The sequence below is a fragment of the Plutella xylostella genome, chromosome 9 (assembly GCF_932276165.1).
Source record: "Plutella xylostella chromosome 9, ilPluXylo3.1, whole genome shotgun sequence".
Classification (NCBI taxonomy): Eukaryota; Metazoa; Arthropoda; class Insecta; order Lepidoptera; family Plutellidae; genus Plutella; species Plutella xylostella.
Genome location: NC_063989.1, coordinates 6,616,393 through 6,639,933, shown reverse-complemented (window position 1 = coordinate 6,639,933; position 23,541 = coordinate 6,616,393). Strand labels below are relative to the sequence as shown.

The 23,541-nt window shown below is 38.0% G+C and overlaps 2 protein-coding genes across 4 annotated transcripts; one reads left to right on the top strand and one right to left on the bottom strand.

Annotated features, from left to right (window-relative positions):
- Positions 1 to 62: 62 nt before the first annotated feature.
- On the bottom strand, positions 63 to 12,498 carry LOC105380318 (calcium-binding mitochondrial carrier protein Aralar1). 3 transcript variants are annotated; one of them, XM_048623249.1, is made up of 15 exons: positions 12,270 to 12,498; positions 9,901 to 10,039; positions 9,431 to 9,607; positions 8,826 to 9,112; positions 7,761 to 7,999; positions 6,824 to 6,914; positions 5,413 to 5,488; positions 4,897 to 5,023; positions 4,665 to 4,746; positions 4,415 to 4,495; positions 3,910 to 4,122; positions 3,310 to 3,432; positions 2,743 to 2,845; positions 1,959 to 2,049; positions 63 to 1,643 (listed from the first exon to the last, which is right to left on the bottom strand). In XM_048623249.1, the coding sequence occupies exons 3-15, from the start codon at positions 9,558 to 9,560 to the stop codon at positions 1,472 to 1,474; spliced, it is 1,815 nt and encodes a 604-aa protein (XP_048479206.1). In that variant the 5' UTR covers positions 9,561 to 9,607; positions 9,901 to 10,039; positions 12,270 to 12,498; the 3' UTR covers positions 63 to 1,471. The 3 variants fall into 3 exon arrangements, with proteins under 3 accessions (XP_048479206.1, XP_048479204.1, XP_048479205.1); XM_048623247.1 differs by having other exon boundaries at positions 12,274 to 12,498; XM_048623248.1 differs by lacking the exon at positions 12,270 to 12,498 and adding an exon at positions 11,651 to 11,804.
- On the top strand, positions 11,746 to 23,137 carry LOC105380353 (oxamate amidohydrolase proenzyme). Its single transcript, XM_048623253.1, has 3 exons — positions 11,746 to 11,875; positions 16,730 to 17,788; positions 21,970 to 23,137. The coding sequence occupies exons 2-3, from the start codon at positions 16,753 to 16,755 to the stop codon at positions 22,512 to 22,514; spliced, it is 1,581 nt and encodes a 526-aa protein (XP_048479210.1). The 5' UTR covers positions 11,746 to 11,875; positions 16,730 to 16,752; the 3' UTR covers positions 22,515 to 23,137.
- Positions 23,138 to 23,541: the final 404 nt, after the last annotated feature.

The following is a 23,541-nucleotide window of genomic DNA, read 5'->3' as shown; positions in this document are numbered from 1 at the left end:
TTGATAACCTTTACTGCCTATTTCACTACCCAATAACTCTAGGAGATAAAAGAGAAAAATAATAATGTTTTACTTGATTTATTTTTAACACAAAAAATATACAATATCAATAAATATAGTAGTCACATTGGATCTATATCACTCGTCGTTAACTCCTATATTTTATTTTACAATGTTGTTATACAACAAAATTATTAACATTTAATAGTTACTTATTATATTTATACCACATTCGCGTTAAAATTGTGCATCTGTAAATTACATTTAAAGTGTTCAATCAATAGTATTGAGCAAAATTAATATTGCTTGAAAATAAATAAAAATTGCTTTTAGAAAATTCACAATTACTTTGACCCTGCAAGGGTCACCAAGATATGTTTTGACCGATTTCTTGAAGAAGCTCGCTCATGTTATATTTTGAATACTGGACAAAAATATAGATATCATCTAATTACGTCTCATAGGTAATTTTTAAATTATAGATTTCTTTTGAAACTGGAAGGTAGGTATATTTATCTGCTTATAATATTGATAAAAGAGCAGTAAGGATATAATTATAGTAAAAATATAACTGTGTAAACTTTGTCTGCAGTGCATATAAAATAGTTTACTTAGCTTACAATATTTAGAAGATTTCTACTAATTAATGTATCTATCTATACGCAGGTAAGCAGCTTAAAATACAATAAAATATGGCCTAAAGTACATAACCTATGTTTTACGCAAATCGTTTATTTATTAAGAAAAATAATCTCAATGTAAACTATAAAAATGTATGAGATACGACAATACCTGTTAATAGTTCTAGATTTTAACAACACATATTCTTATTTTCCTTGTTTTTGAAACAGGAAGAATATATTTAGTACTCTTAAATTGTTCAATAATCATATTATTGAATGCCTGATATCAAACCATGTGATAGGCCGAGATTGTAGCGAAACAAACTGCAAAAGCGTAATAAAAACCCATAAAAACTTTCCTACGTGATTTGGTACATTAAAAAAATGCTAAAAATGGCAGTTTCTTACAAAAGCAATGATTCATAAATTTTTAAAAATCCTCAAAAGTCTCGTATTTTTATACCCCTCCGAATATGAGAAAGAATAACTTAACAAAACGTAAATAGATAAAAATATAACTTATAAAAGCTTACAAAACTGCACTGGAAATGTTGATAACATAGCATTTACACTTAAAAACATACATAACTGCAATAAAAATAATCGAGTGTCTTTTTCCTTTTTCCCCAATCACTACGAGAAAAAAACTTAAAGATCGCATAATCGTATAAATTTTCGTTACGGATAACAACTGGCGAAACCGGCAGCACCGACACGGCCAATCAGAGTATTGCTCAATCAACATTTTTACCTCGCCAACCAATCACAAGAGAGCTTGCGGCCACACCACAAGTGCTGCCCTCTAGTCTTTCTTCCAGAATGATACCTTAGGAGAGTGTTACAAAGAGTTATTGCGGCGGTGCGGGCTTGGCGATGGAGAAGCGAGGGAGGGAGATGCCGAACTTGGTCTCCAGTCCAGTGAGGACCGGGATGGCGACTTGGTAGCCGCCAATGTGGTGTGGCTTCTTCACTACTTCCTCGATGGGGCTTGAGACGTGGAGTTCTGAGCCCGTCGGTCGCCTGGAATACATTCGTTTGTTAACAACCACAAGACCACAACACGCCAGTAAAACTATTAAAAATGACAGAAATCTTTACTAGATATTTTTAGATGGACAAATTAAGAATTCGCTCTACCTTATAGATTTGTAATGAACATTAACCGCTCGGGTTTCTCTACATAGATACAAAGGCTAAGAAACGACCTAAGAGCTGCCATGCCATCGGTACGTCGCGATAAAGCCATGACTAAGTTTAGATCTTCCAGTGTTCTATGATTATTACAAGGCAAGCTACACAGTTTTTAATTAACACAAAAGGGACATCAATACTCACGATCCTCCGAAGTCGACGTAGAACAGTCGCTGCAGGATCTCGTACGTGACGAGCGTCACTCCGAACTGAGGCGACGAGCGGAACACTCGCGCTGTAAATTAATGGGAAAGTTAATAATAATATAGAAAGCATTTATGGAGCGCTGACAAGAGCGGGTAAATGCGCAAAGTTAAAATTGAATCGTCTAAAATATAAATTTGAAACACTTTATTTAAAAAATCAGAAGGGCTAGTACGGGGTGCCTTTAAGACGGGACAAGAGTTTTGCATCGCGCTCACTCACATCGCACAGGCTCAAGAGCGAGCACGACGGAGAACTTTTGTCTCGTCTTAATAGCATCCCGTGCTACAGGGCCAGGAGGGAATCACTTTATTAAATTAACTTCTTGTCTAAACTAACTTATTGTTTAAAGTAAATCTTGAGGTAGTTTTTAAATTAATGTAACAAAATATATTCTGGTTAATATTTTCACTGACGCCAGAGCTTTGATTCCCGGTTCGGCAAATATATTTTATTACATTAATTTAAAAACTACATCAAGATTTACTTCAAACAAGAAGTTAGTTTAGACAAGAAGTTAATTTAATACCAAGCAGTTAACGTCGCGTTGGTTATTGGATGGTCGATTATATTTTCGACGGTACTATCGGATTGTCCGCCTGTTCACTACAAACACACCCTCTCGCACGACGACTTTCACACGGGATATACTTTTTAAATATATATTATATTCCCCGATATATAGTTATATATTATATCCCGGATATTCCCTGACGGTACATACCGACGGCTCCCTTCCAGAACGCTCGCGCGCCCTCCTCCGCGTAGATCTTGCGCGCCGCGTCCCACACGCCGTTGTACGTCGTCTGACCTGATCGCGCCACCACCTGGGGACAAACAAGGGGACTGTTTGCTAGATGTCACGATATATCTTAAACTAGCTGTGCCCGCGAGCTTTGCCTTAAAAAGTTTTCCCGTGGGAATTCCGGGCCTATGTGTTAACTCCATACCAAATTTCGTTAAAATCGGTTCAGCCGTTTTGATGTGAAGAAATAACAAACATACACACATACTCACAAACCTTCGCATTTATAATATTATTAGATAAGTATACATAAAGTGCCTTTACATATAGGCCTATATATTATGGTCTGTCTGGCCTTGATTGGAGCATGAAAGAGCTCCGAACTTTTGTTATTGAGTGGAATTGTGCTGAACTGTACCGTTCCGATTGACCGACGACGACCTTAGACAGGTAGCCAATAGTGGATGTGTGAAGGTCAAGGACAGAGTGTTTTGGCGCTCCTTGCCGCCTCTAGACTAATACAGGCTGTTGATGAGTGGTACATACCTGTAGCCTGGTCTTGATGACGTCGGCGGGGGTGACGAGCGAGGCGGCGGGGATGCCCGCTATAGCTCCGGCCGCTAGCAGCGTCAGCGGGTGGTTGTAGCCGTTCTCGTCAGCAAACTTCGTCTGAAATGTTAGCAATGAGTTGAGTATAGGGTCGAAGTCAAAGGCGTGGCACAGGACCGGTCAGAGTGGGAATCTACACTTCGAGCCCTATGTCCCTGATTAGGGATCCCAGGACCTGGTGAGTATAGTGTGTTCTGTGTATGCGTGGTGTAAAAGTCTACTCAGATTGAGGTATATCAAATCGGTACGCCATATTTCATATAGCCTGTAAAATGTCAAGATTGGACAATGGGGTTTTAAAGAAAATATCTCCTGGCTTGATCGTGAGCAGCGGTTGCAAGATCGTCCCACGTTAACCTTATTTTTCACTAAGTCGCCAAATCATAAGCGAGTAAGAGTAACAATCGATAGCTTCTTCGTGTTATAAAAAAACAATTGAAACCACTCTTCTGTTTCGGCTACGTTGCCATACTTCAAAATCACACAGCCCTTTTTCCTGAAAGAATTCAAATTTAAAAATAAAGATTTGATACTAACCTTAACATGAGCATAGGCGGGGAAGTAGATAGCACTGAAGGGTACATCCCTCAACAGGCAGGCCTTAGCCCCCTTGTACAGTCCGAACAACCCGAGTTCCTTGACCACAGACAGCGCACTGACTTTGCTCCCACCCGCGATCTCTCCCGCCACTTGGAGACGGATCTTTACTATTTCTAGCGGGTTCGTGAACACTACTTGCGAACCTCCTGCCTGGAAATGATAAGTTAGATGAAGTAAGTTTTTTTTAACATTAGGGTTTGTGTTAGATGAAGGAAAAGTGCAGCGGACTATCCACTATACACTATCTAAACAGGCAATGGCCTCAGGTTTGATTCCCAACTTGGTCTGCCCGGTTTATACATTGCCATTGAAACTGAAAATTTCATATGAGTTTAGAATTGCCTGCCGTTTATCCGGCTTGGCGGTTTAGTACAAGGAGTGAGTGTTATTTTACGTTTGGTAATATAATACACCTACATGTACGGAATAATGCAATACTTACACAACCACCGGCCAGTACTTCTGCCCAGATGCTGATGTTGCCCTTCTTGTCCATAAACTTGTCACGCACCAGATCATTTACCTGAAAATAACATGAACCATTTTAGTAACTTTATAACTAATGTAAACCTGTACTTTTTATTTTAGAAGTATGTGTATAACAACACAATAGTCCTGCTGAGGGACTTTCGAATACACCTATATCCATTACTTAAAATAAAAGTATAAGATACACTTGGTTTTGTACTCACTGTAAGTTTGATGGCTTTTTCAGGAGCTACACCAATCAGCTGCGGTATGAGTCCTCGGTATAAACCGAAAACGCCCTCGTGTCTGCGAACAAATTTAAGTATATTTATTTAACATTCATTTTTTGTGTCAAGTTTAACGACAGGTGAAGCGAACAAGGATCGTCAGTATAATCTAGAAATTGTGTAGAATTCTACATAACATTAATTTTACTCCTACACATAATACACTTACCTTATCACTTTCTTGAAGCAATCGAATGAGTTTCTGTAGGCGACTTCTCCGATGAAGGATCCAGTTCTTTGATTCTGCATCCGAGTCTTCACCAAGTCAATGGGGTACACAGCTGAAGCACCCACGGCTGAAAAAAAATACATTTTTAATTATAACAATGATCATAACATAGGGGGAGGCAGAACGAGCGTAAATTATTGGGTTGTGGTATTATGTGGCGTAATTTTGCAGGTCACAGCAGTCAATGTAATACTGTAGTAATGTAACAATGCAGGCACTGTAGTTTTTCCATAACAGTTCTTCGAGTCGATGTAACTGCTAAAATAGTCCCTTATTTTTGCAAAAGCATAGGACAACACGGACACGGGCTTAGGACACGTGTAAAAAATACTGATTTTCTCCTCTTATGTTCTAGTGTGAATTGGATCTCATACTCAGGAATAGTTTCTTGATCCACTGGGTTTGGTAATACCAAACTTGACCTTGTTTTTATGAGTGAAAATATTTGAAACTTACCACCACCGATAGCACCGAGAGTGAATCTGTAAGTGCTCTCCAATATCTGTATCAACACACCACGGTCTTCAGGGCTCTGAAACAAACAGACAAACGCACATAAATCACGCCTTTATCACAACGCAATAGAAACTCAAATAGAAACATAATTTTGACCAATGTGTATTTTCAAAAGATGTTACATAAAAAAGTGTGAGAGTTATGCATGTGTTTTATGCACTAGGTACATTGCATGTGTGTGTTAAGATAATGCGTAGTAGAACGTCTTGTACAGGTTTTGCAATTTCTGAAAACTATAAAAGTTTACGTTTTCTTCTCTCATCTGCTTACATTATCTGTCAAAAGTTGCATGATAGTTTCCGCTAGAGGCACCACTTTTTATGCGAGAAAACCTAAACTTTTATAGTTTTCGACAATCTAACAAACCTGTACTAGACCCTCTGTATCGTGAACAGTCACCGTAGCAGCATCTTAGTGAATCGCAAATTTTATGGTATGGGGGTAGTTAATATACCAATCTTATACGCCCTATATCCACTTTTACACGTAACAATTCTGGCATGGATGACTCTTATGAAATTTTCTACATGAGATTTTATATTTAATTTGAAATTGTTTCTTAGGTAACAATTAGCGCTACAACAAAATACTTTAACCAACGAAGGACCTGGATACTTTACAGAGCTATGCCAGAAATTGGATTTTTAAATTAAATGGATTACTAAATATGTACGTGAATTTCATGAGACAGTAACAGCGTCTTATTACTGTGTATGTATATTATGAAGATGAAAGAAAAACTGATAAGCTTTTGGTAAAAAACAATGATTTTCAGACCCAGACTAGTAATTTTTAATAAACTTGATATACCAAAAACATATCTTAGAAGAGAGAAAAAGATAAGTGGATAGAAACATCATAAATATATATCTCAGCACTTACCAAGCGCCTGCCCCTTTATAAATCTATGAGTCGTATAAGCTACCCTAACATATTTACCTCATCCTGTTAGGCGTTGAAAGAAACAAAAAACACACATCCATTAAGTTAGTGATGTTTCCATAATTCACACTTATTGCTATCTAAATATTCTCCATCCTCAACTACTTACAATTCCAGAAAACTGAATAAGCTGCCAGTATCTTTATATTCAGGGGCAAATAAAACTGTTTAAAAAAACTTTGTGTTCAAAAGATTTATTAAATAGATTCATATATGGACACTCATTCAGTGTTCTGACACGAACCTAACAGCTAAATATTATGTGTACCATCTAAATTCTAAAACATGTACCTACATTAATAAAACTAAAATGATACAAGCACCCTAACCCTGTCAGGGGAATATACATTTATATTCGCATACGCCAAGTATCAGTTTAGTTTGTGGGCGGGTGTAGTGTGAAACTCACCGAAACGGCCTTTATTTCGGCGACTCGCCTCGTCACTTGCTTGAAGTACTGTTCCGGGGTTATCGTGTTCAGGTCATTGTATACTATGCGTCTGTAACAATTAGAAAGATATTTTTAGGTTTTTGAAACAAGAAAGAATAGATTATGAATTGGTTACGACAAATAGCAAAAAATAAACTTTTAAACTAGGAACAATGAACAAAAAACTTCATCCAAAATTCTAGGAGGCATGCTAAAAAGGGTAATTGGCCTTAGAATCATATTAGAATTCTAAAGAGTATTTTCATTTATGTGTTGTAGGTAATATGTATATTTTTACTGTAGTGTTTATTACACAAGTGTATGACAAACAAGTACCAACCACCACGTACCAAGAACCTATTTCAATAGTTATGTGATGAGTAATAAATAATACCTATATGTCTACTAAAACTAAAATGCTTCGATAAAATTTTACCACAATTGATTCATAAACCGATCATTCCATTAAATAATAACCACAACCGTGAAAACATGGTAAACACAACATAAACTCATGTACAGCACATATGTACTTAGGATAAAAAGTACAGATAGGTAGCATAGCAACGCTATCATTTAAGTATTTCAATCGCTATCTTTACACATGGTTATATTGATTGTGTCTGTGTGACATACTGATACATACTATGAGAAATGTTGATATACCTACTTTTTTTAAAGTCATGGTTAGGGTTGGCTGCTGATGATAAACTATGCGTTACTACTTGAAATCCACCACCAGGCAGCGCTAAGAATTCATTATAATTTAATTTCATTTTACATAGCTTTACTTTCTGCTCCCTGAATCTCCTGCAGATTGACTGCTAGAAAATGCTTTCCTCCTGATTGTAAATTATTACTTACAATCAGTAAGTAATAATTTAGTAATTTTCAGTAATAAGTATTTCACACTCACCCATTAGTATTATGTATCGCGTCGCACAGCATGTACAGTATATCGACTTCCAGCGGCGTGATCTGGCTCATCATTTGTGCGGAGTGGAGGAACTCTTCCTTCGTTACCTCCTGTGTTCTGTGGCCGTTGGTTGCGTTCAAGTAGACACGTTTTATCAACTCCATGTTGTTTAGGAGAGACGTGAACGCCATGTAGTAGGGGAAACTGATCTTGCGGGTGCCTTGTGGGAAGTTTGACGTCTGGAAAATGGAGTGAGATGGTGAATGGGCATATTTGTGGAGAGAATATTATGGAAAATTAAATTGGGGTACTTAATATAATTCTAAAGCACGAGAATTTAACGAACTCCAATCAGATCAGATTTTAGATAAACAGAAGAAGATTAGAACAATTTAGGTCAAGTCATGTTTCAGACAAACCATATTCTAATCATTCTATTATAATAGTTTGTTCCTGTGTATAATGTGCATATATATGAATTTCTAAATATCATAGCGTAACCTGCATAACTTTAGATATAGGTAGAAGGTGCATCATTATCATCAGCCCTTAATAGTACACTGCTGGACATAGGCCTCTCGCAGTACATAATATTTCAATAAAAGGTAGTTATATCAGTTGTTATTTACATAGAGGCTGATATTAATCTAACACAGTATTACATCAAATCAGTCAAAATAACAAACATCGTTGATATCTTACGTGACGTACTTGAGTTCAAGATAACCCCAATATGAAATTGACTTGAAATATTCCTAATATTCCCAGACTTCACGTGAGTCATATCTCGAACCTTTCTTTAATTACTATCTTATTCTTGATTATCTTATCATGATCAGTATGACAATGATAATCAACTTAAGATACAAACCTATAATTTCTAATCATGCTTACTATTATAAATGAGTATATCCGTTTGACCTTAGGTATTTAACTCCGAAACAAGTTGGACTAATAATGGCAATAGGTTTGAACAGTAGACCTTTACACTTTTTATCCTTAGACTCTACTACAGATATATCAAAACATAAAAAAACTAAATTCGCATGCAACAAAAACACTTACATCAATAACTTTAGCCTTCATTTCCTTGGTCAGCAGATGGCTCTTGATGCTCAGCATAATCTCTTTAAAGTCAGCGGCCGAGATGAACCCCGAGCCGTCCTTGTCGCACTTCTTGAAGGCCTCCACTCCGTACTCCTCGTGGAAGTCGTGGAGGAACTGGCTGAACTCGGAGTAGGTCACCAGCCGCTTCTTGTCCTTGCCGAAGTAGAGGCGCACGAATGTGCTCTCCATGTTGAAGGGAAGCTTCTTGTTGAGGACCGTCTTGTTCATGACCTCGGCGAATTCGTCTGGAACGTGGAATGACAATGGTTGAATGTATCCGTGATTTGGATGAAGGTGATCAACACGGAATTATAGATTAGTTTCTAAAGCCACCAGGCCAGTTACTATTGAGTTGCAAGGCGTTTTATTTTCCAAGATATGCTACAAAGTGACATCTTACTCGTTGCTGGAATCACAACCTTATAAAAGATAGCCCAAAGTGACCAGATGAAAATCTCCAGTGGTCCATCAGAGTGTCTAAAGCAGTGGAAGATTTTTGAAACTTAACAGAAACAGAAGTACAATAGGGTTACTGATGTTGTGATAGTAAAGCCATTACTAACCGAAAGCCACCAGCCCATTCCCGTTGGTGTCGAAGAGCTGAAAGGCAGTCTTGTACAGCGCGTCCGGGACACACAGCAGTCCCTCGAACGCCTGGAACTCCGGGAACGAAATGAGCCCGTTCTTGTCCATGTCCACGATGCCTGCGATGAGCTCCACCGACTGCTTGTTGTAGTCATCTAATAACAAGTAATTATGTTTCATTTGTTACTCTTACTGTTAAACTTATCACAACCCACCACTTCCCCACTGCTAGTGCTAGGGTAAGGGTCTCCTTCCAATGAAGGCAGAGTTAGGCCTTAGTAAAACATGTGAGTCCAGTGCAGATTGGTGGACATACGTCAAACACAGCATTATTAGTAAATCAGGGTAAGTTCTAGGATAAAAAGTAAAGTTCATGAAAAAATACTTAAACTAATAATACTTACCATTGTTTTCCCAGTAAATGTTATTATTATTAAATGGAAATTACCTTCATCAAATAGGCCAAGGAATTTCCGAACAAAATCTTCACTGGTGATGAACTTTTCGCCATTTTTGTCAACAGTTGCAAACTTCAGGAAGATTTCATGGAGTCGATCTGTGTCGGCCCGCTTTAAGTAACCAGCCCCCTGCAAAACCAAATTATTATGTAGAATTTAAAATACATAATTACTTAGATTAATAGTTTTCTATGTGTTTGTAATTAGTATTTCTTGCACTATGTATCAAAAGGGTGATAGTACTCCTAGTTAATCTTCCACATATCATGTTGTTATATATCTGTCGCAGGCAACTGGTTTAATCTCCTGTTTGATTGAACCACTAGCCCGTTCATTGGATGGCGCTGTTCAGTTGTATGACTAGGCCGAACGTTGATTGTACAAGCGTTACAAAACGTCCAACTAGTTAGCTGACTTAAAATCAGTCAGGTGGTGAATAAAACAAATATGGCGTCTAACAGCTAACAGCTGACACAAAAAGCACCTATATTGTTAGTTTTTTGCAAATAAATTAGCTTTAAAGTGCGTTATTTGTGTTAAAATAGTGTGACAACATGGATTTACCTATTATTACGCCGCGGGCGGATAGTTTCAAAGAAAAAAAGTGGCGAGATAAGAGCTTTGTAACACATAGTCTTTTCGTTGACTCTTGTCTGGTGATGTTCACCCTAACCAGACATTACGAAGTTGCTATCCCATTCAACGACTTCGCTGAATGACGTTCAGTCAAGACGTCGAACGTTACAATCAACGACTTGACGAGTTGTCCTTTAGTCATACAACTGAATAGCGGCATCCAATGAACGGGCTAGTGGTTCAATCAAACAGGAGATTAAACCAGTTGCCTGCGACATATCTAATCTTAGGGAATTCCTTCATATCTTTAGGCTACTACAGAGATGATTAGGGGTATAAATAAATGTTTTTTTTTAATATTTACCTATTACTACTACTACTACTACTACTAGAAAACCTAGAAATACATTATTTTAGTATGTGTTATGGTAGTACCTTCAATCATTTACATACACAATAGTGAAATATATCACTCACAAGTCAAGTAGTACAAGACTTTATAGTAAGTAACTGTATAATATAATATATGTCTGATAGTGATGGCCTTATCACAGGGTAACGCTAACTCAAAAGGCTTATGTAATAGCCATGTACTTTACATTAGTTTGTGTTACTATATCAACACATATTTATCAATGTCACTTGAATTTAGAAAACAATACATAAGATAATTTTGTATGTATATGTATGTAGGTTTCAGTAAAAGAAAGAATGCTTTTATACTTTTTAAGGCATTTGATTCCAAAAGCCAATGCAGTTTTACTGTCAAGAAGTGAAGATCAAGCACTTTTAGCCTTTGGCATCATCAGTTAATATGTTGAATATTTCAACTTAACTTGTTTAATATTTAAATATCAATCTTATCTTCTGTTTTAATTAAAAAAATAGTTTCAATAACCAAAGTAAAATCTCTAGCACAAATGAGCACATTAATTGGTTCTCCAGTTTTTTTTTGCTACTTTGCCTATATACTGCCGATCAAATCAGTCAACCAAACATGCACATCCTCTTATAACCTCCCTTTTTCAGATGGAGTTGAAAATTAAATCAACACAACACAAACTTTACAGATCACTCAATGGTCACAGCAGATGTAAACTTAAATTTGATTCCACAATTATTAAAAACAAACTATCAGTTGCTAGATATAAAACAAATCTTTACCCGTCGTGAAGTCATATTAAGATAGAGACACAAATTGAACTGAATTAAACATTATTGGTAGAATGACAGTAGATAAGATTATGTTATCAGTGTCACTCACACATTCATACATGAGACCACCGCAAACAGTTTACTTGGTTCATTACAGTATGGAATACATTATTGAAATGTAAATGTTCAAATAAAAAAAACAAATGAAGCCAGCTCACAACTACAACAAATAAGGTCAGTGTATGTCAACTTTAATTGACTTACATCATAAACAATTGACAAAGTTTCTGTAAATGTTAATTAATAGAATTTAATTATGGGTTTGTTTACATGTTTTACCAAGTTTGAGGTTAGGTATGAAATTTTAAAAATAATTTAAGTTTCTTCATACAATGGTCATACATTTGAAGTCAATATCTAACAGCACTGTTTTATGTTAAAGGCAATTATTATATGGACCAAACAATCTTTAAATATCTGCATAGACACGTAGTTCAAGGGCGGTCACCACAAGGTCAAAAATATCTTATCACTAGCAAGAAACCATACGCAGTGGCATGTTCTGAATTAATACTTAATACTTTGTTCATAGAGTCAAATGCCCATAAGTTTAATGGGAAAAACTTACCCACCTCTTGACAATGAGCTTGACTAATAACAGAGTTCAGCAAGGAATTAAACATTACAGTGTTTTTTGTCACTTCAGAGCTTTTTCAACTACAAGAAAAATACTGTAATGTTTAGCTCGGTGAGTGTGTGTAGTTTGTTTGCTAGGTAACGTCACACTTTATAAAAATAATCGAAGATCTATTTTTATTTTCTTCACGCCAGATTCTCGTGATCTTCAACACCGGGAAAATTATAAACCGGATAAAACAATTGGCCTATATTTAGAGGGCGGCTACTAAATAAAGACCACAACATAATTTAGACGGATAGTACCGATTAGTAAAAAAAAAAAAAAACTTTTTTTTGGATTTGACGTAATAGTGATGGGGTCACTTCTTGGCTTCTCTGGCTGTCACTGTACGGTAGCACTGTCCTTACTCGCCAGTATCATCCCGCCTAATCTAAAATAACGCTAATCTAGCAATAAATATAGCATTTCCACTGACCACCATCAATGGTCGATCCTTTTTGATTATGGATGTATAGGTAGGTAGTAGTAGGTCTTTGGATGCTCCCTTTGGTAAAAACGAGAGGCAAACATGGTAGAGCGTTGAGCAAGTCTGAAAATTTCGCCAGTTGATGAATAGATGGCGTGGTTTAGTGAAATATGTAGGTATCGCGTAAGTATCTCAATTTTTTAGGCCATCTTCTTTGGCAAAGAATATCATAATCACAAAAGCACTCGTGTTATTGCACAAAATAATAACAAGTTAGTAATATTAGGAAATAGCACCGTAAAAAAACAGTAGTTAGGTACTCTAGACCTGTACCTTAGTATGTCCTGTGTTGGTGTGCTAAAATAGTTAATCGTCGCTTGCACTGCACTGCGGAAACTATTGATGAAAGAACACAAAACACTTTTCTTTTTAGGTTAAGAATAATATAGTAAGAGAAGGTAAGGGGAGAATAGGGATGGCTTGGGGAGGGGTGTGCAGGATAGGGGATAGGTGGGATGTGATGGAAAGAATGCGGAGTGGAGATGACGGGAGTGTAGGACAAGGATGTGGAGGGTAAGGAAAGTCAGGGGAGAGCAGGGGAGGGGTGATCGTAGAATGGAAAGGCAATGAAGGAAATGGGAAAGGAATGGAGGGAATGGGGATTGATGGGGACAGGTACTATGTAGGTACTCGCATGTGGATATTCAGCTGCCTGACACCCACAATGAATAAAAAGTGGTTTATTATCTCTTGCCTACTGATTGTCTGTAGGTATATATATAGGTACTTAGCTAACTCGCTACCTTTTACTTACGAACATAAACATCAAAACAACAAGTTATCCATATTCACAGTCGCGACATGTTTTTGCTCTTCGGTCGCGCAAAGAGTAATAAAAGTAAAAATGAAGTTATAAATCACCCGCTCTCCTTAGCGGAGGGACAGTGTAAATAAATCGAATTTTGTTTGTCTCGTGGCTTAGAGAATAAACTTTCTTTGTACCCACTTGCATTGCGGCGGACGCTGAAAGGAACTAGGGGTGGGAGACCTAAAATATAAATTGAGTGCAGAGTGAGAAATGAGGAAGTGCAATTTCAGATACGGTATATTTTTTCGTCATAATCACCCCGAATATGAAAAGTGGAAGTAGGTAGGTATATCTTTACAAAATCTTTTGGATTTGGTAAAGATATTTGCTTTTGCTAGTAGGTAGCCTTCTTTAGTAGCATTGGCAAAGCGGATTAATCCAAGGGCACTTGTTAAGGGCATCAGCCACAATCCCGATCGGACATTTTCATTTCACTCATTTTTCATTATATGTAGGTAACTAGGTACTAGGTATGTAGTTTGTATTGTTGTTACATAAATAAATAAGGGACTAGATTAGATTCAAAACATTTTCAGTTTCAGTTAGGTTATTTCTTAACAACATCATATTCAACTTCACTATCACCATGTCACTTCACTATACCTGGTACTAGTTATTATTCTGTGCTATCACGTAACTTTTTGTAGGTTTTTTTTTCATTTCCAAAGCCTCTTTGCATGTGTCACCCACCCCATATTGGTTTACCACACCATGATTTAAAGAATCACTTTTGCTCAGCACTTTTGTAAACCCCTATACCTACATAATGTCAGGTACTAACCAGTATACACCCGGCTACATCTCAATCATTGATGAAGATCCTCTATTTTATATTTTTAATACCGCATCCATTGCTTGCATTGTCCTCTCTACAAAGCTGCCTCGGTTCTATCAGTGGGCAATGGAAGATTTTTTTGCAGTTCGAAACATCGTTGAGGACAGGTCGAAGCAATCTTTGGTTCTGAAAGAAGAATAAGTATTTTCAATTCTCCACGGAAATCTGTATTGTAAATGACAGTGCAGTTAAATTGAAATGAATACTTACTTAGGTACCTACTTCTATTATCTAAATGGTAGGTATCAGTTTGTAATATTTTATGTACTTATAGTAAGTAAGTTCATTGATGACTTTTTCTAAATACTCGTAGTATCAGCCGCGGTCCACGGTTTATCATTTATAAAATCATTATCAGCCAGTAATCGTCCACTGTTGGACATAGCCTCTCCTAAGGATTGCCACAACAGAGGCACTTATATTTCGGCTTTCCTCATCCTAAAGTTCCCTTTTAAATCAAAACAGAAATTCCGAAAGTCTCTAACGAAATACGGGATGATTTCTATTTGTATTTCGTGAATTGTTTATTGTTTATTTATTTATAATATTTCTTAATAATACATATGTACGCCTACGTACAATGTAAGCCTAACTGCGTTAGTAGGAAAGTAACAACACGTTATCATTTCAAAACTTTAAAGAATTTCCTATGCTACTACTAGCAGCGTAGCGCGGTGTCGTCGTTGGTAGCAACCGACGTATCGCCTACGCAAGGTTCGGCAGAAAGGCCCGTTATTCCGTCACTTCCTGCCATAAAACCTTCAATGCATACAAAAAACTTCATTTTCAATATCCTCGCTCGGTCGAAGATCGCCAATATGTCGTCCGCCGGGATGAAGCTCTACACGGGCTACTCCAGTATGAACTCAAATTATTACAACATGCGACTAATCTAAACTAAAGATCGTTAAAGTCATACAACGTATTTTTTTCTTAGAATGGCTGTCCTTAGGTTCGGCTGATACATACTGGAGTTATTGAGTTTTTTCATTATGACGGCATAAGTCATAAACACTGAATAATGAAGCTTTTTAAGCTCACAGCCCCGTCGTATGCACTGTGCACAAAACCTACTTTTCATATGCTAATTTACAGTAAATTCCAAAGTAACGACACTATAAACCTCCGGCAGTGTGATGATTTCAAGTAAAAGAAGTCCTGTACAGGAGTATGCCATAAAATGGGGCTCTAAAACATATTTTACGCCCTCGCCGGCCGATCACAGAGGGTCGCATCACGTTTTTTTACAGTTTCAGTTTCATGATAGCCAGTGGAGACAGCGCCACCCGCATTGTGTTTTGTACACACGCGTTTTTCCTTTCCACCTTTATTTTTGGACCTAAACATGATCAAATGTTGCAGGACTTGCAGGTGTTAGATGCTGGTCATCATCATCTGCACCTGACAATAATCGGCCATTGCTGACATAGGCTTCTGTTAAAAACATACATACCTATTAACCTCCACTCTCCGCATCCACCTATTGATGTAAATCCTACTTCTGTGTAAGGCATCGGTCGATCTATTTTAGTTGTCCAGTAGTTGCTTATTTGTTTATGAATAGAACCACACACGTTCTAAAAATATTATCCACTCACTTAAGGAAAGCCTTAAAATAGAATTTTCCACTTCATTCTCGCATGCATATAATATGAGATCCTCTTTCGAAACCCACACACCTAAGTTTGAAATGAAACTCCTATGAGGACACTTCAAGATACGAGAAGTGATAAGTGGTGAAACACTTTGACAACACTTACTATACACGTAGTTCCTAAATACTTTATACCATTATAATAATATTTACTTGTATTTGAGTATACATAGGTAATACAAAAAAAAATGCTCCTCCACTCCACAATTTTTTTTTAAGAGGTTTGATGTGAACATAAAAATCGCTAAGGCGATTCTATTATAACTACCATAGGAGGAGATTTTAACAGTGCATGTAATGTTCGTATAGGTTTTGATTTCTGTTATTAAAATCATTTAGCCAGTTCTTTTTATTCTATTGAATACTTGTAGATAAAAGTTGGTATGTATTTTACAGCCAAGTTATAAAAGTATATACCTAATCTTCAATGAAACCCTCACAATATTTACGATGTAGAAGGTTTGGGAGCTATCTACTCCGAGTTTATGTTATGATAGCCTTCGCACGGAGTTAAACCCAATATTGTCTTGAAACAAAGTCATAAAACGAGAATAGCCCTACGCTGTGTAGTTTCACACTGAAGTGGAAATAGTATCTTAACTGAAAGTTGTCTCTTTTGTTACAGATAACATATTGGCACTTCTAATAATGGAGAAAACCGTGCATGCCCCTGAGGGGATGGTGGTGACGCCCCACCACCTGGCTACTCAGTCTGCCATATCCGTGCTGAGAGATGGCGGCACCGCGGTGGAGGCGGCAGTGGCAGCCGCCGCGACCATCGCTGTGGTGTCTCCTCACACCAACGGCATCGGCGGCGACGGGTTCTGGCTGATCATCCCCCCGGCCGGCGACCCCGTGGCCATCGAGGCCTGCGGAGTGGCCGGCAGCCTGGCCACCGCCGAGCTGTACACAGGCAGCAGCATCCCATACCAGGGGCCCACCGCCGCCTGCACGGTCGCAGGCACTGTCGGCGGCTGGCACGAAGCTTTGAACTACATCACAGAGTGTGGGTACCAGAGGAAATCACTCAAACGCCTTCTATCTGACGCTATCAAATATGCTGACAGTGGCTTTCCCTTGTCAACAGTCACCGTTACCCAAATTCAAAGCATGATCGCCAAAAAGGTATTGCCAAAAGATATTGCCCGGCTCTTTTTAAAAGATGGTAAGGTGCCAAAAGTAGGCGAAAGATTTTGTCAACCGGAGTTAGCCGTAACTTTGAAATATTTGGCCGAGAATGGCTTAAATAGCTTTTATAATGGAGAGTTGGCAAAAGCTTTAGCGGTCGATTTTGGTTATTTGGGAATACCGATTACTGAAAGCGATTTGAATAATTTTCGGCCAATAAGGAAGAAACCGATAAAACTAACGCACAGTAAAGGTGACGTGTTTAACCTTCCACCACCTACGCAGGGTCTGGTATCATTATCTATTCTCGGGATATTGGATAAATTGAATATTGACCACAAAAACGATGCAAAGTTTATACATGCAACGGTCGAAGCTACGAAACAGGCATTTAAAATGCGCGACCAATTTATAACGGATCCTAAATTCATAAAAATCAACCCGGAAGTTATATTACGCGCTGAAAATTTGGTGAATATGTCTACAAAGATAACTGAACGCGCTTCACACGACGGGAAGGGCAAAGGACCCGGTGACACGGTGTGGATCGGAGTGATGGACAACCAGGCGCGGATCCAGACCTCGAAATAGGTGATGGGCAAATCTAAAAAGATGGTTTTGCCTCGCTTTGAGGTAATGATGGCTGTTTTTTGTATGAGTGATATGGTAAATGCAATTTTTGCATCTTAAAAGCCCTCTGGATCAATTAATTCAAAACTGTTTAACTTATTTTCAGTTACTTATTGAATTTTTTTACAGAAGTCTGTATTACGGTTAAAGTAACTATTATTGCTTACAGCATGTATGTCGCAGGCATCTGGTTTAATCTCCTTTTTGATTGAACCACTAGCCCGTTCATTGGATGACGCTACTCAGTTGTATGATTAGGCCGAACGTTGATTGTACAAGCGCCACAAAATGTCCAACTAGTTAGCTGACTTAAGGTCTTCGCACATTATAACGGCGACTCGACTCTATGCTAGACATTGATATTTAAGCCCTGTGTCATATCTTCAAGGTTTAATTTCAAAAAATGCCATTTAGTGTACGATGCCTAGGCCACTCGTTATAACGCACTTATTTGTGTTAAAATAGTGTGACAACATGGATTTACCTATTATTACGCCGCGGGCGGATAGTTTCAAAGAAAAAATTGTGGCGACACTGGATAATTGAAGATAACAATATGAAGATACGTTTATTTTTATTGTTTAGTTAATTTGCGATATAAGAGCTTTGTAACATAGTCTTTTTGTTGACTCTTGTCTGGTCATGTTCACCCTAACCAGACATTACAAAGTGGCTATGTCGCAGGCAACTGGTTTAATCTCCTGTTTGATTGAACCACTAGCCCGTTCATTGGATGGCGCTGTTCAGTTGTATGACTAGGCCGAACGTTGATTGTACAAGCGTCACAAAACGTCCAACTAGTTAGCTGACTTAAAATCAGTCAGGTGGTGAATAAAACAAATATGGCGTCTAACAGCTAACAGCTGACACAAAAAGCACCTATATTGTTAGTTTTTTGCAAATAAATTAGCTTTAAAGTGCGTTATTTGTGTTAAAATAATGTGACAACATGGATTTACCTATAATTACGCCGCGGGCGGAAAGTTTCAAAGAAAAAAAGTGGCGAAACTGTATAATTATGAACAAGAATATGAAGGTACGTTTATTGTTATTGTTTAGTTAATTTGTGAGATAAGAGCTTTGTAACATAGTCTTTTTGTTGACTCTTGTCTGGTGATGTTCTCCCTAACCAGACATTACAAAGTTGCTATACTATATCCCATTCAACGACTTCGCTGAATGACGTTCAGTCAAGACGTCGAACGTTACAATCAACGACTTGACGAGTTGTCCTTTAGTCATACAACTGAATAGCGCCATCCAATGAACGGGCTAGTGGTTCAATCAAACAGGAGATTAAACCAGTTGCCTGCGACAGCTATACTATATCCCATTCAACGACTTCGCTGAATGACGTTCAGTCAAGACGTCGAACGTTACAATCAACGACTTTACGTGTTGTCCTTTAGTCATACAACTGAATAGCGCCATCCAATGAACGGGCTAGTGGTTCAATCAAAAAGGAGATTAAACCAGATGCCTGCGACATATACAACTACAAATACTAAATTCTCATTTAAATGAGGCTAATTTTATATCTAGATAGGCCAAATAGTTTTTTTATGATCTAAAAGAAGATCATAACAAAATCTATTGTTTGTACTGGGTAAGTAATACGAGGTATAAAAACGAATGGTATAACATTCACAAGGTATACGCCCATATGATATAAATTTATTAAGTATAACGATAACTGTGCATAACAAACGAAAGGCATAATTACTAAATACATAATTTCGTAAAGAATAACGTTCAAAAAGTATAATTTCAATTGATATAACGATTAAAATGCATAAAGTTTATAACATATATTCTACAACGGATATAATTATCATAATGTATAATGCACAAAAAATTATTGACGTTATGTGGGGGGAACGCTCCGCTCCGCTTCGCTGCGCTCCGCTTTAGTTTCGACGAGCATGTGCACCTAACACGCTCCTCCTCGCTTTGCTCGTCGTCGCACCTATCTTTAGGTTTTGGTACTAGGGGTTTTGACATTATTATTATTATTGGCGCTATGTGGGGAGACGCTCCGCTCCGCTTCGCTGCGCTCCGCTTTGGTTTCGACGAACATGTGCACCTAACACGCTCCTCCTCGCTTTGCTCGTCGTCGCACCTATCTTTAGGTTTTGGTACTAGGGGTATTGACATAATTATTATTATTGGCGCTATGTGGGGAGACGCTCCGCTCCGCTTCGCTGCGCTCCGCTTTGGTTTCGACGAACATGTGCACGTAACACGCTCCTCCTCGCTTTGCTCGTCGTCGCACCTATCTTTAGGTTTTGGTACTAGGGGTTTTGACATTATTATTATTATTGGCGCTATGTGGGGAGACGCTCCGCTCCGCTTCGCTGCGCTCCGCTTTGGTTTCGACGAACATGTGCACCTAACACGCTCCTCCTCGCTTTGCTCGTCGTCGCACCTATCTTTAGGTTTTGGCGCTAGGGGGTTTGACGGTGTTGGGTAATTAAACACAGATTATGAACTTTATACTAAACGATAGTATATATTTTAATCGATATACGTAATGTATGTTATACGAATTGATATTAGTCTTCGTAAGTATTATATATTTTGATTTTATATAAAATGTACGTTATACCAATTGAATCTTATACCTTATGAAAATATAGATTTTGTTGTTATACGTAACGTTCATTATAGGTTGTGAACGTTATTAATGTGAAATTATACATTTCGTTTTTATACGTCGCAATACGCACCCGTTTGTACTAGTGCCTCTCCACTACTACAGGTCGGCGACTCTGCTTTGTATGATACCTAGAGCTATTTAAAAGAAAGCTTTTTCTTGAGAAAACAGTGTAATAAACGTACCTATAACGAAAAGTTTCACATTTCCTAAATTTTAACGCAAATACAAACGGAAAAGATTGAAGTACTTAATTTAACAGCCCATCAGATTATTACCAACAAAAATGGTAACTATTTTGATCAAATTATAAATAAAACGTTTAAAAAAATCGCGTAATTGATTAATGTTTTTTTTTACCCGTGACAAAAATTTATAAGTTTGTTAATCTTTTACGAAAAGCGACATCTTGAACTTGAATTCCGGCTATTTTTTTATTGTGAAATTGCTATGGGAAAACTTTTTAAAGCGAAACGATGCAAGCGGGGATATAATTAATTTAATACTACACTCGCGAGCAAAGAAACAATTCCACTTCCTAATGTTGACACTATATGGCCCGAATTTTTTCAACCGTTTATTAGGAAATTTGAACAAAATATTTATACGTTTTCAGTTGGTAATATTCTGATGCGTCGTTAAATGTACTTTATTAAGAATGTGACTCATTGGGCATCAACGCACATGCCAAACTGCTCAAGCTACAATAATGAAACTTGGCACGTAGGTTCCTTAGGTAGTGTAGGTGAGCACTAAGAAAGGATTTTCAGGAACTCCACCCCGAAAGGGGTCAAATAGAGCATGAAAGTTTGTATAAAAGTCCTTCAGTTTTCAAGTTAGGATCTTCAAATCCTAATCCTAACTAATATTATAAATGCGAAAGTAACTGTGTCTGTCTGTCTGTCTGTCTGTCTGTTACTCTTTCACGCCAAAACTACTGAACGGATTTCAATGAAATTTGGTATACATACGGTCTAGACCCTGGGATAGAACATAGGCTACTTTTTATACCGGAATTCCCACGGGAAAACTTTTTAAGGTGAAGCGAAGCGCGCGGGAACAGCTAGTTTTAGATAAAGGCTGGAGATTGAAAAATTCCACCATAAGGGTGACAATGGGGATGAATTTGTGAAAAGAAGTGCTAAGCCTAAAAAGTTTGCACATAGATACCTTTACCTTAAACCTTAAGTGTAAAGACTGAGACTAATAAAGTCTATACCTAAAGGGGGTAAAATATGGAATATAAATTTATTAAATGTCAAGACTTAAAATCTCCAAAAAATACCCTCCCTTTACCCTGAATTTGTTGCGAGCGAAGCCGCGGGCAGAGGATAGTTTTAAATGATAAAATAACTAAATTATAATATTAAATTCCCATGGTGTGATATGGCCTATGGCAAGTCATTTAGGTGATGGGCATGCCCACCTTGCCCATATGGGTGGATCCGCGCCTGTGGACAACAAAGGGTTTTCTGTTTCATTTATTCAAAGCCTTTACCATGAGTTTGGCAGTGGTGTGGTCCTGCCTTCGACAGGCATCATTTGGCACAACCGTGGGGTGGCGTTCAGTTTGGACAAGAACAGCATTTTGGCGTTGGAACCTGGCAAGAAGCCCTTCCACACGCTGAACCCGGCGGGCGCGCGCCTCGTGGACGGCCGCGTCATGGTGTACGGGACGAGGGGCGGAGACGGGCAGCCGCAAACTCAAGCGGCGATATTCCACAGATACGTCATTCAAGGAGTCCCCTTGCAGAAGTCCGTGAGCATGCCCCGGTGGTGCTTCGGGCGCACCCTCGGCGATCACACGGACCAGCTCAGGGTAGAAGGCAGGTTCAGCGAGGAGACCGTCGCGGCACTCAGGAAGTGGGGCCATAAGGTGCATGTGGTAGAGGAGTTCAGTGATATAATGGGACATGCTGGGGCTTTAGTTAGACATGCTGATGGTATTTTAGAGGGAGCTTTTGACCCACGCAGCGATGGTAGCGTAGTTGGGTTTTAATGAGCTTGATTTGATTATCTTTTCGGTAAGACTTATCGCTCAGAACTATTAATCTAGAAGAATCTGTAATCTTTATTTAGATAATAACAATACGATGTTATTAAGGGCATAACATAAAATTTAACAAAGGAAACTCTATTTATAATGATTTACAAGAGGTAAGGTAAGTATAATGTTTGTAAAAAATATTTGAACGAACCGAATTGGCTAGAAAATAGCACCCCTATCGTGAAGTGCGGTTAAAATTAAGAGTGTAGGAACAGTTTTAAATTAGACAATCTTTCTGATATATATCCTGTGCGCGCGCCGGTCTGTGGCCAGCAATAACTCACGTTTATTGGTCAGATAACGCGCGAACAAAGGACCCATCGAACTAAATCAAAATTCGAACCATTTGAAATCATTTTCCAAGAAATTTTCACTTTATTGAAGGTGAGTCCACGTTTTTTTGTATGCAATTTAAGACTTACGATGCACATTATACATACTGTAGCTTATCATAGTTGTACAGGGTATTAGTTAAGTGGAATAGAGAGCTATATAAACGAATACTCATAATTATTAAGCAAGATGATGTTGGTAATAAAGTCTATTTTACTAAAATAAATACTTACTTACCACAATCTTTGTTTTCCCGCTATTTCCCAAAACACCCAAGTAAGTATATGAAAGCCCATTCAAGGATATGAAATACACACTTCGCAGCCACCATATGGAGGGCGGTGCTAAGCCCATAATGAATAGATGTTGGTGGTGGGCTTTGATAAACAATACGAAATAAATGGAGTGTCAGTGCAAAATAAACGTCTTAAATAAATAGGACCCCAATTTCCAAGTGAGCTTGAATTTGTTCGGTTAGTGAATTAAGATTTGTGACTTTATTATATGTGACATAGGGTGAACATAAACTTCTAGGTTTGACAGTAGGTACTTAAATAAAATGCGGACAGTATTTAGCTTTGTTTTTGTATGTGACACTCCATCTAGTTCGTATTGTTTATCGAAGGCGGTGGCTCTCGTTACCAGC